The 23,898-nt window shown below is 42.8% G+C and overlaps 1 protein-coding gene across 1 annotated transcript in view; it reads left to right on the top strand.

Annotated features, from left to right (window-relative positions):
• The window catches only part of DPY19L1 (dpy-19 like C-mannosyltransferase 1), a 37,340-nt gene extending 26,972 nt beyond the window's left edge, over positions 1 to 10,368 (top strand). The window contains exons 19-23 of the mRNA XM_079947678.1: positions 993 to 1,112; positions 1,723 to 1,897; positions 2,385 to 2,484; positions 5,463 to 5,588; positions 8,398 to 10,368. Coding sequence (XP_079803804.1) covers positions 993 to 1,112; positions 1,723 to 1,897; positions 2,385 to 2,484; positions 5,463 to 5,588; positions 8,398 to 8,554 — 678 coding nt within the window. The 3' untranslated portion in view covers positions 8,555 to 10,368. The remainder of the gene's footprint in view (positions 1 to 992; positions 1,113 to 1,722; positions 1,898 to 2,384; positions 2,485 to 5,462; positions 5,589 to 8,397) is intronic.
• Positions 10,369 to 23,898: the final 13,530 nt, after the last annotated feature.

The following is a 23,898-nucleotide window of genomic DNA, read 5'->3' as shown; positions in this document are numbered from 1 at the left end:
AATTTACTTTGGGGCAAGGGCAAAGCGAGAGCGTCCAACATCTTAAATCTCCCTGCATCTTATTTTTTCCTGCCCAGGATTGGGATTGCCAATCTTAAAACCTCCAGTGAAAACATAACACTGCAGGTGTCAATTCTGAAGGGTAGAAACCCTCCAAGGCCTGGTTTTGGAGGGAAATGATGTGCTATCGGTTTCTGTTGGGGATGCTGGGACGAAGTCACAGTCCCCAGAGGGAAAAGATGCTCTGCAGAGGCATCTAACACCTTCCTCTACTTTGTGGGGAATTTATGGAGCAAGTGAATGTGGTGGTGGTGATTTAAGAAGTATCAGGATCAGAATGGGCCTGGGAACATGGCTGTGCCCCAATACTTTGCCCCAGTATTGCTTGAATGTTCACAACACCCCTATTGCAATGATTACTCAAAGCATATCCACAGTTTACCTTTAATCACATGGGCTGTGTGCACACAGAAGAAATGCATAATATCTTGCAATTCCTTTCAGTGTAGGAGGACAGGTCCAGGCAGCAAAGGGGGCATATTTTTCATTAAAGTGAATGAGTAAATCCTTATACTTCTGGAAGTTCCATTTACACATCAGAGTTATCTTCTCTGAAACTCATCAGTATGGGTTATTTGCATCCAAATCATTGTTGGATTAGAGTGGTGGTGTGGGATAAAACCAGAATGAAATGGAATTCAGTTATTTTAATAAATGTACAGAAAAACGCAGCCATTAAAATTGAGCTTCAAACTAGTCTCTTCTATTCCCACGGGGTATTCATCTTTCTAAAATGTTTTGTCTCTCATTCATATTCTTTCTCTCCCCTGCCCCCCAATGGGTTTAAATGTAAAAATAATGCAGTGCTCCAAGGAGCATCTATATAAAAAGGTAAACCTTCTTTCTTATAGTTAGTAGGTTTATGTTCATAGTTTTGACAGCTCTTTTAAGAAGCATTATTTTCTTATGCCTTTGTGTTTGTTTGTTTTCAGATAGTATACCATGCACTGCAGCTTATATTTTTTACTGTTCTTGCTATTTTATTTATGAGACTAAAGCTGTTTCTGACACCTCATATGTGCATCATGGCATCCTTGATATGTTCAAAGCAAGTAAGCTACTGTTTTATTTGTCCGGCTGATGTAGTAATTTACTTAATATGTTTTACAGAGGGGCTGATATAGCATTTCAGTATGCCAAATGTTTAATATTTTGAATTACTTGATTATAGAATTACAAAAATATATACTTATTATTAAATACGCAATACAGAAAAAACATTCTATCAAAATATTGTGGGCTGACAGAAAACATACTGCATATATACAATATAAAGGATAAGAAATCAATGGAAACTCGTGTTAGTGACAATACCTTCGTCTAATGTTATCTCTCAACATAGATTTGTTCCAGTGGTCAATATTGATATACATACAGAGCATCCATGCCTTAGTCAATAAAATGACACAGCTTAATTATTTTAATTTTGATTGCATTAACGTGCAAGGAGATAAACACACTGTGCTACAGTGGATACTTTTAATATTGATATTAGATTTTATGGTTATTGTTAATTTCAGTGGAAAATGTATTGTGAACTGAGTTGTCATGTTTTTCCGTGTAATTTGTTAAGCTGGTGTTTAGCTGGTGTTTTGAAAAAATGGAAATTTAGAAACTTAAGTTGTATGTACAGTTAAATGGCTTTTAATTTCTTCATATCAGCTGTTTGGATGGCTGTTTAGCAAAATCCAGCCTGGAACACTTGTTCTTGCGATTTTAGCAATGATGGCATTTGAAGGAGTAGCAAACCTTCAAAGAGAATGGAGCATTGTGGGAGAATTTAGCAACTTGCCCCAGGAAGAGCTACTGTTATGGATAAAAGAAAAGACCAAACCAGGTAAAACAAACACTTGACCCCCTGCTTTTTTTGTGCTTTTGTGCTCCCCCCCCCCCCCCCAGTATCTGCTACAGCATCTATCATAAGGCAAGCAGCAATTTTGTGTCCTGTGTTGAAGAACAGGATTATTATGCTGTTTTCCCCAGTGTTGTGTTTTATAGTAAGTGACATCAGAATGAAAGGACCAGGCTCTAAGGTTTCTGTAATTATATTGTTTTATAGTACACTAAGACTTGTATTAAGTAGAGAATTTGAAGTATTATAACTTTAAAATATCAAGAACAATGTAAGAACAATTAGAGTATTAGATGAAATCTGATGTAGTTTTAGTTTTGCCACTAAGAATGATGTCATGCCTGAATGTATTAATATGAATGTACATTTTGAGCTCTGATTTTTAAAAAGTTTAGTCATCTTTACTTTATTCTACATTTTTACAATACTTTGCCCAATTGTTTGATTTTTAATTTTCTTTTATATATTTCAGATGCTGTTTTTGCGGGTCCAATGCCTACAATGGCAAGTGTAAAATTGTCTGCTCTTCGGCCTATCGTGAACCATCCTCATTATGAAGATGCAGGTTTACGGTAAGATTTAAACTTCAAATTTTAAGGCTAGCTATATTCTGATTTACTCAGCAAGGAAATTGATGTAACAAGACTTCTAAAAATTGGGAATAAAAGCTGTGCCTTTTGCTCCCTGAATTATGGAGCTTTGTGTGCTGGGATACTTGGACTTTTGCAGATTGCATCTAAAATGCTGTTTCCACTTTTGATTAGTAATCTTATCTCTTTTTTTATCTCTTTTTTATGATTCTGTGAGGTTCTACAGGTGCAGCATGTACCTTTTTTGTTGAAACAAACAATGAAATGGGTCTGGCTTGTGTTCTTCCAGGTTGTTTGGTTTATTATATGATATAGAGGTCTCTGGCCTCCTGTGTGCTTTGAATATATTGTTTACAAATTATCATACTCTTGGATTAAAAAAACAACTGGTTGTCACTGGGTGCTTTAAATGGGAAGCTGGTGACTAGAGTATGATCTATAGAGATGGATCAAAGGTGGTGGTGGACTGAGCAAATCTTACTTTGTATAGTTTGGGAGGAAAGATTAAAATACAGGGTTGGATGAGTTTGAAATTAGCTGGGTAGTTTCAAAAAAACAACTGATTTAATATAGCATTATGTTGTATTGCTTTTTAATTGATTAAAATAGGATGAATAAAATATAGTTATTGGCTTTAGACAGAAGCTTTGCTGTAGAGAGAGATGAGTAAGTCAGCGATAGATTTGTTTCCTTCAGGCATGCAAGCTCACTAATCCTGTGGTTTCTCCTGGCTTAAAATAAAGAGTGTGAGTTGCTATTGTATCAACGAGATGGAGAGCAGGCAGCAGCAAAGGGCAAACTCCTCCTCTAAAAGAAAACAAGGCCTGCCAAAAGACTGCAAAATATTTGCATTCCTCCCAAGGAGGAGAGTCCTTTCAGTTTTGTGGTTCTGCCTTTGATTTCAAAGCAGCATCTCCTTGCTATTAAAGAGATCCTACTTGGCAATAGAACTTCCCCACCCCTGCTTTTTCTTCAGCCTTTTTTGTTTTCCCTAATGCTTCTAGGGGGGATGCGGGTGGCGCTGTGGGTTAAACCAGAGCCTAGAACTTGCCAATCAGAAGGTCGGCGGTTCAAATCCCCGCGACGGGGTGAGCTCCCGTTGCTCGGTCCCTGCTCCTGCCAACCCAGCAGTTCGAAAGCACATCAAATTGCAAGTAGATAAATAGGTACTGCTCCGGAGGGAAGGTAAACAGTGTTTCCTTGCGCTGCTCTGGTTTGCCAGAAGCGGCTTAGTCATGCTGGCCACATGACCCGGAAGCTGTATGCCGGCTCCCTTGGCCTATAGAGCGAGAAGAGCGCCGCAACCCCAGAGTCGGTCACGACTGGACCTAATGGTCAGGGGTCCCTTTAACTTTACCTATTGCTTCTAAACAGATGGGAGAGGGAAGCATAGTGAGGGAAGGTCTAGTTCTGTTCACCTCAAGAAGCCAAATATACAGAGGGGCTGATATTGCTCTCCCCAGAGCGCATCACAAAGATCAAGGTGGTTACCAGGACTTTGATGTTGTCCAACAAAGCCAACAATCCCATCCATGGCAAAAGTTCTTGCCCTGTGTATTTCAGCAGCCCAAATGACACTTTGGGGCAATCACTGCTCCCACCAGTTGCTGTGTCCACTTTCCTCCTTTCAGAGTTCTCCAGTAGCCATGTGACGGTAGACCAAGGACTCCAATCCGCAAAGAGGGACTCCCTTTAGAGATGCACCAAGAACAATAGTAACCTCGGGTCTGCGGCACTGAGGTGGCACTGGCTCAGTTAGATACCAATGGTACTTTCCCTGCTCCATTAGAATCAACAGTTGTGGAAACAGACAAAGCCCCTTTAGCTTTTCTTCATAAGAGGTAGAACTAGACACTGACACAGACTGCAGCTCTATGTAAGTCTTAGTCTGTGTTAAAGCAACACCATTCAAGCCTGCTCATACGATTCTTCACCCTGAGCTTCACACAGATCTGCCCAGTGTGTGCTTCCTGTTTTGCTTGGATTTTCCCTGATCTGAGCTTGGCCTTGGTCTTCTTCCCTTTGGCAGAACACCAACTCTCCCCACTAAGGATCTCATTTGACTAAAACATGGAAAATGCATCTCTGTCACATAATATTTAAATAACTGAGTGAATATCCATGCTCTCTTGCCTGCTTAATATAATGGAAGTTCATGGAAAGTCCATCTTCCCAACCTCAGTTAGCAATCAGGAGGGCAACACCAAAACAGTTACCTATATTCCAAGGTGGGACAAACACCTGCTTAAAATACCAGCTGGAAAACCCTCCTGTTGAAGGATGCATCCCTAGAAGCAAACACATTGACATACAATGTTAGGCTTATGTGTGTTTTCTTAGTCATTGTTGTTGAGCCAAAAGTCTGCCCGTTTTGCACCCTGTGTCGGAGCTGTGGTATTGGGTTTTTTCCTACTAAAGTTGAATTCTGAACCTGAGAGAGCTGTTCTCCCTGGGATCCAACACCAGGTTTTTGCTTGGCACTGCCTTCTGCCACAGGAGGAGTTAACCCTTTGCTGTTCCCTGTCCCTTGCCTCTTGACTAAAAATAAAACTCATGGTAAGTGAGGCTTTTCACTTTCTGTTCTTACACTTCAGGAAGTAACCACCTTCCTTCCATTTGGGGTTAGGATTTGTGCTCCAGAAATTACTTCATATTTGTTTCTGATTTTTCTGGCAAATGTTAACTAAATCAGGTATTAGCTACCAGTATGTGCTTTTTCCACTTCCTTCAGTCCTTAATCTTACTAGTTTTGTTTATCCTCCTGTGTATTTTACCACAAATATATATGTCAGACATCTCATGAAGTATGTTATTAACTATATTAAAAAAATACACCAAATTAGCTGTATACCGCAAACATTCTTTTCCACTTTATTTCAGTGATGAGCTGTGTATTGTTTGCTCAAGTTATTTTTTTTTCTTGGTTACTTGGTAAATTTGTAGCTTTCTCTTCCTCCTAGGGCAAGAACGAAAACAGTTTATTCCATGTATAGCCGAAAACCAGCAAAAGAAGTTAAAAGGGAATTGCTGAAGTTGGGAGTAAATTACTACATTTTAGAAGATTCTTGGTGCCTGAAGAGATCTAAGTAAGTAATCAGTATGTAAGTTTACCCTGATCTTTTCCTACCAGTGATCAAGGGGTTCGAGTGCTTTCTTTGCACCGGCTGGTTAGGAGAAAGTGCAGGTGCAGAACTTTGGGATTTTTCTGTGACGTCTTGTCATGCTGAGGTGGTTTGGGAATTTGGCCACTCACCTTCTGTAAACCCCAAGACATTGGGTCAACTCTTATTGGTGGTGTCCACCTTTAGTTTTTGGAATTTGGGCAGTTGGTGCTAATGGTTGAAAGTGATCTTCAAAGCAATCCGTAAAATTATAATTTTGCTTTTGTAGCCGCTGTGTCAGATGCAATATATTACGCTTTTTGTTTTTTCTTATGTTCTGAATATTAATAAGATCTACTTGGATCTCTAAGGATTTTCTTAAGTTCGTATGAGCATCATTGTGGAACTTTGGAACCTGAGTTTTTGATGACCCTTAGTAAGGATTGGTCATTGAAATTAAATGGGTTTTTACATCAGGGACAGCCAATGTGGTTGTGCCTGCCCCCTCCTCCTAGTTTTGTTGGGAATACAGCTTCTGTCTTCCCTGACTTTTGCTGGCTGGGGCTAATGGGGATGTGAGTCCAAAACACATTGAGGGCACTACAGTGGTGCTTCGCAAGACGAACGCCTCGCAAGACGGAAAACCCGCTAGACGAAAGGGTTTTCCGTTTTGGAGGTGCTTCGCAAAACGAATTTCCTATGGGCTTGCTTCGCAAGACGAAAATGTCTTGCGAGTTCCTGTGGGTTTTTTTCCTCCCCCCCCCCTTTTTCTAAGCCGCTTATCTGATAAGCCGATAAGCCGCTAAAAGCTGCTAAGCCGCTAATAGCGCTAATCCGCTAAGCCGTCAATGGGCTTGCTTCGCAAGATGAAAAAACCGCTAGACAAAGAGACTCGTGGAACGGATTCTTTTCGTCTTGTGAGGCACCACTGTACATTGGCTACCCCTGTCTTGGATAGAGCTGTGTGTGATTTAAATCCTCCTCATCCCTCGAGTCATTTTATATTGTGACTGCAGACAGATTCTGAATGAAGCTGCTTGAGCAGCACTGTCATTGTAAAGTTTCTTGGCAAGGATGCCAATTTTCATAGTATTTTGCTCTAGATTCCACTACATTGTTTAAATGTTGGTGTGGATTTTATTTTTTTTATTTTGTTTAAATCGTTTTTATTAAGTTTCCTATTTTAACAATCCAATCAAACCACATTAAATGTTCCAAATTATACAAATACATATCAAATAGTCCAAATATTCTGCCTAAATTATATATATATATTTTTTTGGGACTTCCCATGCTTCAAGTTCAGGGGGCCTCTGATCATCTCATATCTCTGCTGCCTTGGATAGTCTTTCCAATAGTTCCATTAAATCTTCCTGTTGTTAACCTTCCTTCTTTCATGGCCTCTGAGTTGTTTCCACAAGCGAGTTGAAGTAAGCAATGATGTATTTCTGTGTGGATTTTATATGTATGATTCTTCTCTATTGTTGCAGTATCTCCTCACACGCTGGTGTTTGTGCCAAATCAATCCAAAAGTCATTTCGCTGCCGGCAGACGCCATCTTCTCTCAGTTCCGATGAAATCAAATCTAGGCGTTTGCTCGTTAATTTTCCCATACCGGTTGCATCAAACATTAGCCTTTCCAGGGGAGATTGACCAATTCGGACTTGAAATACAGATATAATGACATATTAAGAGCTCACCTCCCCCTGTGACTATTTATAACTCTGCAGCTCAGTCTTATTCCATCATGGCGGATTTCCAAATTAAAAAGTGTGTCACGTTTCCTTCAACATTCTAGGAACCCATCCTGTTGGTGTGGATTTTAATACAGTGGTACCTCGGGTTACAGACGCTTCAGGTTACAGACTCCGCTAACCCAGAAATAGTACCTCAGGTTAAGGACTTTGCTTCAGGATGAGAACAGAAATCGTGTGGTGGCAGTGGGAGGCCCCATTAGCTAAAGTGGTACCTCGGGTTAAGAACAGTTTCAGGTTAAGAATGGACCTCCGGAACGAATTAAATTCTTAACCCAAGGTACCACTGTAGCATGGATCCTTAGAAAGGTTGTGGATGAAAAGTTTCCCATCACCCCCTCTCCCCAGCAGGGATCTGCACACTTGATAAAGTCTCTCCTGAGGGTTGGGACCCTGCCTAAACAGTGTGAAATTGTGTCCAATTTTGGCCTAGATCCTAAATTGACTAGTTCATGGAATGAAAGTTTTCCAGTTGCATCCCACATTGTTCAGGAGGGACCTCAACCCTTAGGAAAGGCTTTAGAGGATGGATAGTGGGGTCTTGGACGCAGGTGGCGCTGTGGGTTAAAGCCTCAGCGCCTAGGGCTTGCCGATCGAAAGGTCGGCGGTTCGAATCCCTGCGGCGGGGTGCGCTCCCGCTGCTCGGTCCCAGCGCCTGCCAACCTAGCAGTTCGAAAGCACCTCCGGGTGCAAGTAGATAAATAGGGACCGCTTACCAGCGGGAAGGTAAACGGCGTTTCCGTGTGCGGCTCTGGCTCGCCAGAGCAGCGATGTCACGCTGGCCACGTGACCCGGAAGTGTCTCCGGACAGCGCTGGCCCCTGGCCTCTTAAGTGAGATGGGCGCACAACTCCAGAGTCTGTCAAGACTGGCCCGTACGGGCAGGGGTACCTTTACCTTTACCTTTAGTGGGGTCTTAGGATTAAAGTGATTTAGTAAGTAAAAAAGTGACATGGGGGAAAGTATCGACTTTGTTGTTCTTCCTCCTTTCACTCAAATGATGTGTATCCTGTTTGCTGACAATATTTAAATCCCTTTTAGGCCCGGCTGCAGCATGCCAGAAATCTGGGATATAGAAGATACTGCCAATGCTGGAAAAGTTCCCTTGTGTACCCTCATGAGCATGGATTCCAGGCCATACTTCAGAACAGTGTTCAACAACAATATATACAAAGTATTAGAAGTTACCCGGGAATGACTCTTCAGTGCAACACATTTTCTGACAGTATATGTATTTTTAAACTGGCAACTAAGTAAAAGAGAGCTCTCAATTCAGTGTCCATTAAAACCAACAGGACTTTTGACATTCATTTTAATGGATTGCACCATTAGACATAGGCTGCGTTCCAGAGAATTCTATGCTCAGGAAGTTCCTTTGTCAGTTGTAGCAACCAAAGCTTTGTGCCTACATAGGCTCTATCCCTTTTTCATATTTAAAACCATGTAGCTGCATATAGGGCTACTTCATTGGATCAGCCTTAAATGGTGAGTCCAGTTATATTTATTTGGAAGTACATTCCATTGATGTAAATGATAACGGCTTCTGAATAAATACGTTCAGAATTGGAAGCGCTAGGGTGCCAGGAGTACAGTATACTGCAGGGATTACTAGACTTTTACAATGAGGACATTTTAAAAATATTCTCAGTCATAGACTTGGGTCAGTTCTTTAAAATTTGCTATGCAAATGTTTATGTGTTCAAACATTTTTAAATAAATACTGATCCAAAGCAAGTGAGCAAAAATGGCTGTGGAAAAGTATGCTAGTTTTCAAAATCAGTGAAATTGCAGAGGCAGATGATCTTTCCTAGTATAGTCAGTGCATCTTTCAACCCGAAATAGCTAGGAAGGCGCAGCATTCCATACATAGTCGCCACATTATATTGCTAATCCCATTCCCCCAGCATGCATCTCATATTGCACCTTTTATGAATATGTATATTTTTTGTGAAGGAAGTGGATAGTTTCCACTATCTCATTTATGTGCAAGTGGCTGTTTTTATGAAAACCGATGAAAAATCCCCAATGTTTTAGGTCATTTTAGAGCTAGGTAATATATTTTAAGTTTTTGTTCTACATGGAAATTATTCTGAATAACTTTGAATTTCATATTTTAGATGGCAAATGTGCACAATCCGCAATCTTCAGCCTTCTTTTTAAAGTAGTTGCTAAAATCAGACCAATGAAACTAATTTTAGTAAGCAGTATTTTTGCTACCAGCTGTTGAAATGGTTTATCACCAAAGTAGACAAAACTTAACAAATTTTGCACATATGAAATATTAACAAGGAAAAAGTTTTCAGGGTTTAGAAAAATCTTTTTATGCTTTGGCCTTAATTTAGTAATAGAACATATTTTGCCTACCTTGTAGAAAGAGAGTCTAAATTGACAGGAAATAACATTCCCTGAGAAACAAAATGTAACCACTAGAGCAATGTAAAATAAATGGAAATAAACTCATTTCAATTTTTGTGGCTCTTTTATACATCTTAGAATAGTTAATTTATGTAAAAGTAAAACTAATAGTTTGGCAAATATTAAATAATCTACAACAGTATCTTTGCCATTTTTTTTTAAACTGCCACGTATTTTGATTTCTGCTTTTAGTGAGATTCTGATGATGATGCACAGCTCAACTTCAGGCAGGAATTTGCTTTTTTATTGGTAGAGCAAGATTGTCATATGCGAGAGGTGGGGAAACACTCTGCCAAAAAGGCAATATGAATTCTGTTTATGCAACAGCTACTAAAAAACATTGCAAGTCATCTAGATAAGGAACTATCTGGAAAACTGTTTGTTCAGCTCTCTGTTGAATTTTAACTTCTGTACTGCAGCACAGCTTTGTCTGTGACTTAAATGTAGTAAATTCTGCAGCAAGAAGCATAATTTATTACATAGACTATTAAAGTGGATTTCAAGATAGTGATCTAAGAGGGATTAGCCATATTTTGGTTGTGTGTCAGATTGTTTAAAGTGATGAGAGCTAAAGAAAGGGTTTTAATTGATTTTTTTTTTTATAAAAACCTCATTTTGTTTCCTATTTGTTAAGACAACCACTAATGAGGATTGGGCTGTGGAAAATTAACATTCAAGAAGATGTCTTTTGTAATTATATTACAGCACAAAAATACTGTATTTTTATGCATTTTATGCCAATTGTTGATGTTCGTGGTTAAAATAAAAGCTTTGTTCATATTTGTGCTTCTGTGTAATAATTTCTGGAAAACTTTATCGTTGGAACATTTGGTCAGCAAGTATTTATAAAATGGCATCAGTTAGCCTTAAGTTTCTTTTTAAAAGCTGCAATTCCACCATTGTTTTTAGGCATCAATTTATAAATCAAATATCCATAAATAAATATTCAATATTATAAGAATGTTATTGGGTGTAACAAGACCATGTCTGCAAGTGTCTTGGAAGGTGACTACCACATATTAAATTAAAAGTGACAGGACCCTCGTCGCCTTTTCACCAGAAGTCCCACCTTTTGATATGAAGTAGTATAAAGTCTATATTGCTTTTTTTTTAGGGTATTACGTTTTGATACCCCCAAACTGATGGAAGATGTTTTGAGTCCCTCCAATGAATGGTGTGATTCCAACAACAGAAAAGTTTGTTTGGGGACCTTCAGCCCTTCCTTTTAACCCTGATGCTAAGACAGATGTTTTGGGTCAGAATGAATATGTTTGGACACAGAATAAAAAAAAAGGTTCTCTGTGGGTTCTTCCAGCTTCAAAATGGAATAAACCAATGACTCAAGCTGTCAGAGCTGCCTCCAGGTCCCAGCTCACAGAGGACCAACGCTAGGCTGTAGTTATGTACAAAAGTCTTTATTGAGATTCAGTTTCCATTTTAAAGCCGCAGCGTGCAGCTCTACGTCTCGACCTTAGACCGGCGAAGTCCCGTCTGAGTCTCCTCCCCTTCCACACCAGTTTAAGACCCTCGCCTTGCTCCACCTCTTCCTAAGTTCCTTTCTCCTCTGGGCCCTCCTGCCCGCTAGGGTCTCATCCTTCCTGGACTCCTCTGATGCTGACCCTGACGATTCTTGCCCCTCCTTCCGGCGGGCTTTAGGACCTGGTTCCCTATCCGGGCTACCTTCTGTGCCGCTCGCCTGTACCTTTGAACTTGGCGCGCGCGCCCAGCCTGCAACTTTCCTCTTGACCGTTAACTCGCTTTCCGATGGAGGCGTGGCCAACCCTGACTCATCTTCTCTCGCTGGTGATGCATATGTGGGCTCTGACACCTGGGACTCCTCCCCCCCACTACGCTCTGGTGGGGAAGCTGGTCCTGATTTCCAACTGCTGCTCTGGGAGTCCCCGCTGGCCCCTTGCTTCTGGGGTGTCCCCCTTGGGTCGCCCCTTGCCCTGCCCATCGGCGCCCCCTTCTGTGAATCTTCCGATTCGCTGGAGAGGCTCATGGAATCTATCGGGCTGCTGTCATATTCTCCTACGCTGCCCTCAGATTGCTCCCCCTCGCTCTCCATCTCCTCTCCTCCCTGCGCTCCCGCTGAGTCCCTGACACAAGCCATCAGCCATTTCCTGCCCCTTCTCAATACTACTTTTTATTTCCTCCAAGCCAGCGAGAACAGCCTTACCGTTGGTTTTCTGGCAACAAAGGAGACTGGCTGTGATATACTTGGCTTGATGTGATGGTAGGGACAGAATCGGTGGATGGAGAGCAGGGGCAAAGGTGACATCTTGAATTAGCATTCCATTTGCTGACTTGCTAACCTATTTGGTTCCACCATGAAGCTCAGTTCCCTTGCATCACAGCTAAAGAACACCATGTGAATCTCATAATGTTCACGTACCATCATCCCAACATTCACTCACCTGAAACTGGCTGTGTTTAAAGTCTGGGGCTGAGGAAAATGTCAATCAGTCCATTATATAGTTGTATCTGAAATTTCATGCATATCAGTTAATATCTTGACCCTGCTCCACTGAATTGAAATTTCAGCCTTCACGACATAGGAAATTGGCCAAGTAAACAGCTATTTTTGTGGAGGAGTGTCAAGACATTAACTGATATGCATGAAATTTCAGATATAGCTATATAATCCCTACTGTAGTAAGATAAGACCTTGCATGCACGGTCTACACTGCTAAATTGGTGACGGCTACTGAAGGAATTTGCAATACTTGTAGTATAATATCAAATTATAGCCAATCGAGTATTTAAGGAGGCAAACATACTGGTGAAGCATGATAACCCTCCTGGTGGAATGCTTGGCACCTGATCTTCTTAGAGCAAATACAAAAGATCTAACATAGTTCTTCTGTTATTCAATATGATTGTATAGACTTTCCTAAAGAAATGATTAATTTTCCACTGTAGGTTTCCAAACTATAATAATAATAATAATTTATTATTTATACCCTGCCCATCTGGCTGGGCCTCCCCAGCCACTCTGGGCGGCTTCCATAAAAACCAAAAATACAGTAAAATATCACACGTTAAAAACTTCCCTGAACAGGGCTGCCTTAAGATGTCTTCTGAATGTCAGGTAGTTGTTTATCGCTTTGACATCTGCTGGAAGGGCATTCCACAGGGCGGGCGCCACTACCGAGAAGGCCCTCTGCCTGGTTCCCTGTAGCTTTGCTTCTCGCAATGAGGGAACCGCCAGAAGGCCCTCGGCGCTGGACCTCAGTGTCCGGGCAGAACGATGGGGGTGGAGACGCTCCTTCAGGTATACTGGACCGAGGCCGTTTAGGGCTTTAAAGGTCTGTGAGCTTCATTCAGGTGGCCTGTGGTTTGCCTGCATCAAATATTCACATTGATTTTTAACTCTCTTTCTTGCCTTTTATTTCTTGTACTGTATTTTAGTGCATTACAATTTTGAATTCCAGGGAAAACTACAATTAAAAACCATCCAGCATCCAGCACAGTGCATCACAGTTGCTGTCACAGGCAGGAAACTCACTATCCGCTCTCCCAAGAGCCCAAGCAATTCTCAAATGTTCTGTGGGCAGGGGAGCGGCAGGTGTTGGGGAGCCACTGTATGCCAGCAAAGTTTTAAATGCAAATCAAAAAGTTTCCCTACATTCTTGCACTTGGCATAGTGGAGACTCACGCTTTTCCTTAGCCCAGTCGCTGATGCAGCAGCCTACGTGCTGTTCTTGCTTGCTTGGAAGAACACTGTTTCAGCCGTGTTTGTGACAGCACTTAAACTTACAATGGCTTAGGCTAATGTTAGATCAATATGTTGAAACTGGGTGCGTGTAAGTGAAGCAACCTCAGTGAATCAATCCATTTCTGCTCTCAATACCGCAAGTGATTCTCGACAAATGGCCACAAGCAGTGATCTCTAAGCAATAATTGGTGCAACATGAAATTCCTTTGAGTGAGCAGTTGCGCCAGAAATGGAGACTTCCTTTCATACTACTCGGGGAGAGAGTCACAGTGCAGGTTATTGTTTAAAAGACACATTGGAACAGCTCAATGTGCTTTGCCATTGAGCAGAGAATTTATGGGCTATCTCAAGAATGTTTTGATTGTACAGATGTGTCATAGTATCTGCCAAATACAGCAACAGTATTAACTCCAGCTCCTGCTGAAGATAATTACTTTCTGAGTCAAATGTCCAGCTAGCAGGATATGACAAAAGTTCTGCTGCCTATAGCAGATATGCTGGCCACTTGGGCTTCTTATCAAAGGCTATACATTCCAAAGGTGGTGTTGTTGCTGCTGCTGCTGCTGCTGTTGTTTGTATAAAAATGACGATGAAGGTCACACGTTTTTCTAGAGAATTTCAGCTTGGGGAAGACCTGGGAGGTGGGGACCAAGCAGGATTGGGGCTGCACTCAGCTCGGGGATTCCTGGGTTAGACAGACCAATTGTCTGGCTGAATATAAGGCTATGATTTTTGCATTGCAAGAAGTTGGTCTAGATTACGCTTGGAGATACCTCCCAACTCAACAATTCTATGATTCTACGACTGTGCTAGCCGTATTCAGGTCCAAGATTGGAAGGTGACTATTTTGCTTCCTAAAATAGATTGCAATTGCAATTTGGATTCTTCATACATTTTCTTCCCTTGAAATATAGAATCATAGAATTGTAGAGTTGAAAGGTACCTTGAGGGTCATTAAACCCAACCCCCTGTAACGCAGGAATCTCAACTAAAGCATTCATGACAGATGGCCATCCACCCTCTGCTTAAAAACCTTCAAGGAAGGAGACTGTTCCACTGTCAAACAGAAAGTTCTTCCTAATGTTTAGTTGGAATCTTCTTTCTTGTAACTTGAATCCATTGGTGTGGATCCTACTCTCCAGATCAGGAGAAAACAAGCTTGCTCCATCTTCCATGTGAAAGCCTTTCAGATATTTGAAGTTGTCTATCATATCAGTCCCCTTCATGGATCACTGCCTTGCCGCGGCAAAGGGGCTTGAATAATTCAGAGAAGCTATGAACTATGCTGAGCAGGGCACCCAAGATGAACAGGTCATAGTGGAGAGTTTTGACCAAACGTGATCCACCTGGAGGAGGAACCGGCAAGCCACTCCAGTATCCCTGCCAAGAAAACTCCATGGACAAAGACAACTGGTGCTGGAGGAGACTCTTGAGAGTCCCATGGACTGCAAGAAGATCAAACCTATCCATTCTTAAGGAAATCAGCCCTGAGTGCTCACTGGAAGGACAGATCCTGAAGCTGAGGCTCCAATACTTTGGCCACCTCATGAGAAGAGAAGACTCCCTGGAAAAGACCCTGATGTTGGGAAAGATGGAGGGCACAAGGAGAAGGGGACGACAGAGGACAAAATGATTGGATAGTGTTCTCAAAGCTACCAGCATGAATTTGACCAAACTGCGGGAGGCAGTGGAAGACAGGAGTGCCTGGCGTGCTCTGGTCCATGGGGTCACGAAGAGTCGGACACGACTAAATGACTAAACAACAAAATCATATCAGTGTCCTCTTTTCCAAGCTAAATATACCCAAATCCCTCAATCATTTCCTCATAAGGGTTGGTTTCAGACCTTTTATCATCTTGGTCGTCCTCCTCTGCACACGTTCCCGCTTGTCAATATCCATCTTAAATTGCAGTACCCAGAACTGGACACGGTAGTCCAGGGTGGTCTGACCAAGGCACAATAGAATGAGACTATTACTTCCCTTGACTGGGGCCCTATGCTTCTGTTGACTATTAGTTCAACTAAGTACCTGGGGTGTGGGAAAGTTGAAAACCCAACCCCCCAAAATGATAATGCATAATGCAACCATCCATCTAAAGACTTCATCATTCAGCCTGCATTTGTTTCTGAAGCTTTAGTGTCTATGTGTTTCAATTATGGCTACAAGTCTGCCAAGCGAGAAGACCGTCTGTTTGAGTGGGCTCATCAGCCAGCTAAGCCGCATTGTTACCTGCTATTTGAACATATGTATATGGCAAGACATCTAGGGCTGAAGAATAGGCAGAATTAAGGTGCACAGACTTACAGCTGCTTCCCTGCGGTTAGAATAAAGAAATAGTGGCAGCTGAAGAAATGTGTTGCAGTAGAACCATTTTTCAAAATCAACAATGGTTTCTCATTTTCAGACTGTGAGGTATGCTTCAGGATAAATTTTATAGACTGGATATCTACTGAGCATAGAATTTTTTGGAGAATACTGAAGGATGCACCCCTTACCTGGGAGGAAACATGGCCAATGGTCAGGGATGATAAGAGTTGCAGTGCAACAATATCTGGAGAGCCAGGTTCTCCATCCTTGCTGTAGATGTTCTTTGTGGCCTTTGAGCAGTCCAGCTCTGTGAACTAAACATGCACAGACCAACTGCAGAAGCTTCCAGAACTGCCCTTCTCCATTAAAGAGGACGCTTGTTGCAGTTGGATTCTACATCGCAGATCCTTCATCAAGCAGGAGGGTGAATGAGATGACCTTTTAAAGTCCCTTCTGATTCTTTTTATTAAAATCAATTTGTTGTTATTGTTTAACAACAATAAAGAAACCCACCATTAAGTAACCACCTGTAGTATTGTTACAGATAGGGAAGCCTACAACGCAATAAAAGAAAAATCATGCTTGCATAGCTGGAGACCAGAAAATCACTCCCAAAAGAAATTGGAGCAGCATTTTAATCCCTTGCCTTAGTGTAAGTAATAAATAGGAAGCAAAGACTCCAATAATTTTTCTGATTATGTTTCTACCCTTGACCCTTTACATTGTGGAGTCCATTTCTTGTCTGAAGCTGACTACCAGAGCCTCCTGTCCCAATTATTAACAGAGGGGGTTCCTCAACTCTTTCCAGTGGCAAAAATTCTCCAGCCTGGAAGCTACTAGCTATTTAAGTATCAGTACTTTGTGCGTCAAGGGTTGTCAGCTTCCATCTTTAAAAATAGAAGTGCGCAGGCAGGGTCAGGTAGCTCAGGTTGCAGTACAATCTAGCTTATTAAAATGAAATTTGTTCCCCGGGATTTCAGTTCCTTTTCAAAGGTTCACCATGGGTAAAGCAGTGTACACTTAATTGAACATTCTCCGCAGCACAGAGTTGACAGATTCAGATTAATGTAACTAACTTAAATCAGAATTCAATGTCACCTGTGTATTAATTTTAGTCCTGTTCCCAAGTTTTGCAGAAATGGGCTTCACTTATCCACTCCGTGTCTGTGAACTGCACATTCAGATGTGCCTCCTTTTCTCTCACTACCCCCCTCTGTCTAGGTATTGAGCATCTATTAAGAGTTGGTACATAGCTTTTCTGTGCACTCTGGCTTCCGTTGCGCCAGAAGTGATTTAGTTATGCTGGCCACACGACCCGGAAAGCTGTCTGTGGACAAATGCCGTCTCCCTTGGCCTGAAAAGTGTGATGAGTGCCGCACCCCATAGTCGCCTTTGACTGGACCTAACCATCCAGTGGTCCTTTACCTTTTTACATGGCTGAAACAAGTACTTTCAAGTACTTTCACACACACCCCTTCAAAGAGAAGGAATGCGGGGGACTTTCGGTTCTGAGTGCATAATGAGAGAAGGAATTCTTAGGTCTTTCTAATAAGAGCAGGGCCAGGAAGCATTTTTATTCTTTTTGAGTCAGGTGCACACTTGTAACACAAGTCCCCTTCCCACCCTGAAAGTCTAGTCTGTTGAAAAATTCGAGGGCTGTTTGTGGTTCTTTAGCTTCATGTACACAGTGAAGACCTATGCACAGTCAGGAAAGAGATAAGTCCCACTGTGTTCAATGAAGCTATAACCCCTCTGAAATATACCGGTACTCGGAATCCTGCAGTGATTTCATGCTCTTTATTGCAGCTTGTAAAACAGTGATTGAATTTCCCCCCCAAACTTCAGGCTTTTATATACATTATTTACACAATGAGTCCCGTCTGATTGGCTGATTCTGCTTCCCTCCTGAAGCCTGATTGGTCTTCTCCTGCAGGCCAATCAGTTGTTGCTTTCTATGATCGTACCAGCCTAAATAGGCTGATTAACTTCCTCCTGGAGCCTGATTGGTCTTCTCCTGCAAGCCAATTAGTTGCTGCATTCTAGGATCCTACCTGCCTATTGTTCTAGGATCCAAGCTTAGTACCTAACACCCTCCCTGCCCAACTTTTCTGGGTTGGGTATGGGGCAAGGATTGTGATTTTTCTAAAGCTAGATTATTATGCTGAATTCTTTGCAGAAGTGGTAAAGCAGGTTGCAAAGATGTTCCTTGGAGAAATTATATGCAACTGTCCCAGATGGAATCCCATATGCTTTATACCAGCATATACTGAGCTAGAGGTTTAGCTTATGGAAATAAAGAAAATATTTACATTACACTTCAAGCTTGCAAAGTAATGTGTGGCTGAGATTTTGTCAACGAACCTTCTTCCTTTCCAGGAATCCAGAAAGATAAGCCAACACAGCATTCTTGTTGTTGCCACCATGATGAAATGTGTTCGCAGAGCCACCACTAATGTTTGCAAAATTCAAAGCAGAATGTTAGTTTTTCTGAACCCTGAAAGCTGGTTGGAATGCAGGAACTGTGCCTTGAAGTCTTCATGGGTTCTTGAAATCTGCTAAGAGCTGGAGACATGACAGATATTTAGAAGAAGGGAAAATGAGTGCTGTTCCGCTCCTGTTCTTCAAACAGGATGAGTTCAAGACAAGGTGGGTGTTGGCGAAACATTAAGAGAAAGCCCTGAACTTTAAAAGAGATTCTGTAATGGAATATGAGTTTTGCAGTGTTCTGGAATGCAGCCAGGCATATCTGCAGGGACTTCTTTTGAATGTGTTGCCTCCCATTTTAGGAGAAAGGTGGCTCAACTTGATGGCTAGGGGGCACCTTCAACTCTGCTAGCACCTTCTTCATTTTCAAGTGGGCAATCAGCCATCTCTGTAATGTCACACATCAATTGTCTGCTATTGTTTCATTTGGTTCTGATCACAGAAAGATGGCAATTATCCTAACCCTATCCTTCAGATCCTATATGTTCACTTCATTGCCATAGCATTCATGTGTTGCGCATCACAGCAGATTCACCTCCAGCCCTTTTCCCTCCAGATGAATGAATGATATCCAATTCTCATATTATTTTGGGGGTGGGTCTGGCATCAGCACCCAAATTCCTCAGGCAGCTGCCAGGGCCAGTCAGTGCCCACAGTTGCTGTCAGTATTTCATTCTCTCATCGCAGGATCATGTGATCCTTATTTACATTCCACACTGCTGGAAGTGTGGAACGGAAACTCAGATACTGAACTTCTGTTCTTTGTGCTTTTGTTTTCTGCTCTTCTTTCTCTACTCTCGGACAGAGAAGACGCATGTGAGAGATGCTGTTCACACTAGCCATGTTTTGTTGTTTTGATTTGCTGTAAATAAAGAAAATCATGATGCGACATGCCTACACAGCCTCGCTTCTTATGGAACTCTGCTAAGCATGCATGTGCTGGTCCTGGGGGGAGGGGGTACCATGCGGCATGGTCAGTGTCCGGTCCAAGGCTGAAACGGGGTCCAAGGCAGGGAGTCGGGCATGGTCAGGAACTCTGGCAGAAAGCAGGACAGGGTACCGGCAGGAACAGGTAACCAACGATGTTGTTCCCACAACCTGGGACTGGGCGGGCTGGCCTTTATCTCCTCTGAGGCATAGGGCGGCCCCGGTCCACAGGTGACTCGCCTCTCCTGGCCTGGAGGCGAGCACTCCTCCTGCGGGAACTTAGTTCCCTCCGTCTCTCTGCCCTGAGCCTCTGCAGCTCAGGAGAGGCTGAAGGGTTACTGGACCCAGAGGCAACCTCACCTTCCCCTGACAGGGCTGGGAGAGGAGCACCTGCAGGCAATGGGTCCTCAATCACCTCCGGAGCGGATTCAGCTGGTGTCTGCTCCTGAGGATCCGGCACAGGTGAGGGCCCTTCAGGTTCAAGCCCCTGCCCTGGCTCAGCCGGCCCTGGAGACGGGGACTCCTGTGCAGGCTGGGATTCCTCAGGTTCAGCCTCTAAATCAGATTCCCAGGCCATCACAGTGCATATAGCGCCACTGGATGTATGTCATAGTCTCCTCCGTACAGGGGATGTACAGAAAGTTGCCACCTGTCTTGAGGCCTTATTTTCTGAGGCTCCAGAAAGTGTGCAGATGCCGTTTTAATTTCCTGTGAAGCCCTGGAACAATGATACTTTGGGGGCATTTTAGGAAATTTGAATTTCAAGCTGTCCAAGTGCTCATTGAGTTACCCCAGTGCTGTGCCCACTTCCTCTCCCCACAAGTAAGCCTGCCAGGCCTCATGGGGAGGCATTGATATAGGAAAGGGCCATCTATGGGGCATTGTGTTGAGAGCCCTCTCAAACTTGAAGCTGCACCTATGTTATTTTCTGTGCCAGACCATGACATGGATGCTAAGAATTACACATGAAGTTCTGCTGGGAGAATAAAGGTAAAGGTACCGCTGACCATTAGGTCCAGTTGCAGATGACTCTGGGGTTGCATGCTGATCTCACTTTATTGGCCGAGGGAGCCGCTGCACAGCTTCCAGGTCATGTGGCCAGCATGACTAAGCCACTTCTGGCAAACCGGACCAGCGCACTGAAACACCATTTACCTTCCCGCCGGAGCGGTACCTATTTATCTACTTGCACTTTGACGTGCTTTCGAACTGCTAGGTGGGCAGGAGCAGGGATCGAGCAACGGGTGCTCACCCCCTCGTGGTATTCGAACCGCTGACCTTCTGATCGGCAAGCCCAAGAGGCTCAGTAGTTTAGACCACACCGCCATCTGCATCCTCATCATTGGAGAATATAGCACCACAAAGCCACTACAAAGAGTGCAAGGATTTCTGGGATGGGGTTTGATGTGGGGGCACAATTGCAGAAGCACAATTGCCTTCTGTTCATGCTTGGAGTCCATTGGATCCAAGCCTGTTAGCCCTAGTCAAATCGATACGCACATGTCTCATTTCTCATTTTGGTGACAGAGAGAGATGCACGTTTCAATGGGAGCAAAGCAATCCAGGGATTATCCAAAAGTACACGAAGGAGTGAAATGTTCATTTTATTAGTTTTGGCAGAGATGCTGCAAGTGTACTGAATCACTTGGTGAAGAGTGGTGGTGAGCAAACATTAATTATTCTTAGGAGAAGACCTCATTTGAACAAAATGGCTGAAGCACCAAGTGAAGATACAAATTGCATATTATTTCTTGCCTGTCTTACAACAAGAAACTTGAAAACATTGAACTCAATTACTGCTAAGGGGAAAACAGGACCTTGAGAGTATATAGCTTACTGGATAGTTGGAACCAGAATTCTGAGGAATGAAATTAATGGAAAAACTCAAACACAAGGGTAGTGCACTGCGAAAAGGAATGGCAATGGACAACTTCCAATCAATTTGGAATTGCTTTATTACATGAGCAGTACAGTCGGGGCATAGATGTAAACCACCACTGACACCTTTGGAAAGACTATCTGAGGTAAAATCGACAAATAAATAATAGTGATTTCTGGAGCAGACACACTGGACTCGATGGATGAAAAGGGAATTTGTAACCTTGTTAAACATTGTTGGTTTTGAGTGAGTGGTTGAATGAGTAAACAATAAAAATCTCAGGGAATCTTTGCTGCCTACTAAGATTTACAGATCAACACACAGGAACAGGGCCTAGTGAAACTGGCACCTTTATTCCCAGAAAAAACTTGCTTAGTTCATTTGTATAACAGTTTCAGAGAACTGATTTTTGGACCAGATTGGATTTTTTAAAAAAACCATTTTATACTCTTATGAACCCCTTTTCCCAGTCACTGTTACAACATTTATATATTGTCAGTTCAGTGTTATCCTCTAGGTGCCCTACAGAACAGAGATATAGCACAGGAAGCTTATAGCTTAGGTCCCATACCACTAGAACAAATGGGGAGCAAGTCCTGATGCAGGAGTAAGATGGAGTACAGAGGGAAGGCTTAGGACACAGTTCACTGCCTTACTGCTACTAAGCCAAAGTACCGTATTTTTCACTCTGTAAGACGCACCAGACCACAAGACACACCTAGTTTTTGGAGGAGGAAAACAAGAAAAAAAAAGATTCTGAATCTCAGAAGCCAGAACAGCAAGAGGGATGGCTGAGCAGTGAAAGCATCAATCCCTCTTGCTGTTCTGGCTTCTGGGATAGCTGCGCAGCCTGCATTTGCTCCATAAGATGCACACACACACATTTCCCCTTACTTCTTAAGAGGGAAAAAGTGAGTCTTATAGAGCAAAAAATACAGTATGTGTAAAATTAAAATTAAGTCCCACTAAAATCAATTGGGATAAATTAGCTTGGCTCAAGAGCTCTAATTTAGCTGGATTTTGAATCGATCCCTTTGTCTCCTGAAGTGTTGCAGTCTGAACAGTGTATAAGTTGCGTAGTGAGGATCAGCATGTTCTGTTGTTATGAAAACCATGATTTTATTCAGTTTTTTAATACATGGCTGTTTTAATGTGAATTGTCTGGGGTTCTTCAGCTTTAAGTTAGCTTTTGCTTCTTCTCAAAACTAATGCCCTTGCAATCAAAATACTTTCAGCATTCCTGGTCCGATGTTCCTTGCCATTACTTTTTACCTTGTCTATCTCCAAAGACCCTCTAGTCAATACAGTTCCCTACGTTCCTAGAATATACAACATTTAAACTTCAGAAAGGTTAATTGATAAGGGAATATAGCGGAAAGGGGCAAATGCCAGCAAAATAATACCAAGCCTTAATTAGAGTGAGAATAAAACAAGCTAACACTCTGCAGCTAAAACAGCTGGTGGAGACTGAAAATTTAAATTAATTGTCAAATAATTCTTCTGTTGGCTGCTGTGGAGGAAAGCAAGTGATTTATGAACACAAGCAGCAATTGGCTTCGCAAAAGCACTTTTTCTCCCGGTTCCCACAGAGCGCCTGAGCCCCCAGTGCCCCAGGAGGTAGTGTGATGGCTGCCTTTTTTGTTTCTTGAAAAGTAAAGGTAAAGGTAAAGGGACCCCTGACTGTTAGGTCCAGTCATGGCCAACTCTGGGGTTGCGGCGCTCATCTCGCTTTATTGGCCGAGGGAGCCGGCGTACAGCTTCCAGGTCATATGGCCAGCATGACTAAGCTGCTTCTGGCGAACCAGAGCAGTGCATGGAAACACCGTTTACCTTCCCGCTGGAGCGATACCTACTTATCTACTTGCACTTTTTGGAGTGCTTTTGAACTGCTAGGTTGGCAAGAGCTGGGACCGAGCAACGGGAGCTCACCCCATCATGGGGATTCGAACCGCCAACCTTATGATTGGCAACCCAAGAGGCTCAGTGGTTTAGACCAGAGGAGTGACAAGTGATGGTCCTCACTCAAAAATCCCAATGTGCCCAAGGCCTTAAAACGGACAAAAGCTTGACAGCAACCCAGCAAAGCAGACTTAACAATGGACAACGTGGTCTTTTCTATATGTTTAAAATGACCCCATCAATTCAAGGCATACATACACTTTTTATGAGGTGATTATACAAAATATTCGTTTGACTTCACCCCAATGCGCCTTCCTCCATTGTCTCCTGAGACTGACGGATGACAACAAAACAGAATACCTGAATTCTGTAGATGACACAGGCGCACTCACTAAAAGTACGTGATCAGACGAGAAAACACGCAAAACTGAATAATTATGAAATGCTTATTTTGGGCATAGTTTTCTAGCTACCAACTATCTGCAGCTTTGGCTTGCGTTTTATTAATTGATCCTCTGCTGGTCGTCGTCAAATAATGAAACGAAGCTAAAATTATACATTTGAGGTAAAGATAAAGGTACCCCTGCCCATACGGACCAGTCTTGACAGACTCTGGGGTTGTGCGCCCATCTCACTTAAGAGGCCAGGGGCCAGCGCTGTCTGGAGACACTTCCGGGTCACGTGGCCAGCGTGACATCGCTGCTCTGGCGAGCCAGAGCCGCACACGGAAACGCCGTTTACCTTCCCGCTGGTAAGCGGTCCCTATTTATCTACTTGCACCCGGAGGTGCTTTCGAACTGCTAGGTTGGCAGGCGCTGGGACCGAGCAGCGGGAGCGCACCCCGCCGCAGGGATTCGAACCGCCGACCTTTCGATCGGCAAGTCCTAGGCGCTGAGGCTTTAACCCACAGCG

Source organism: Podarcis cretensis, assembly GCF_951804945.1.
Source record: "Podarcis cretensis genome assembly, chromosome: 12".
Taxonomy (NCBI): Eukaryota; Metazoa; Chordata; class Lepidosauria; order Squamata; family Lacertidae; genus Podarcis; species Podarcis cretensis.
This window is presented reverse-complemented; position numbering and strand designations above follow the sequence as displayed.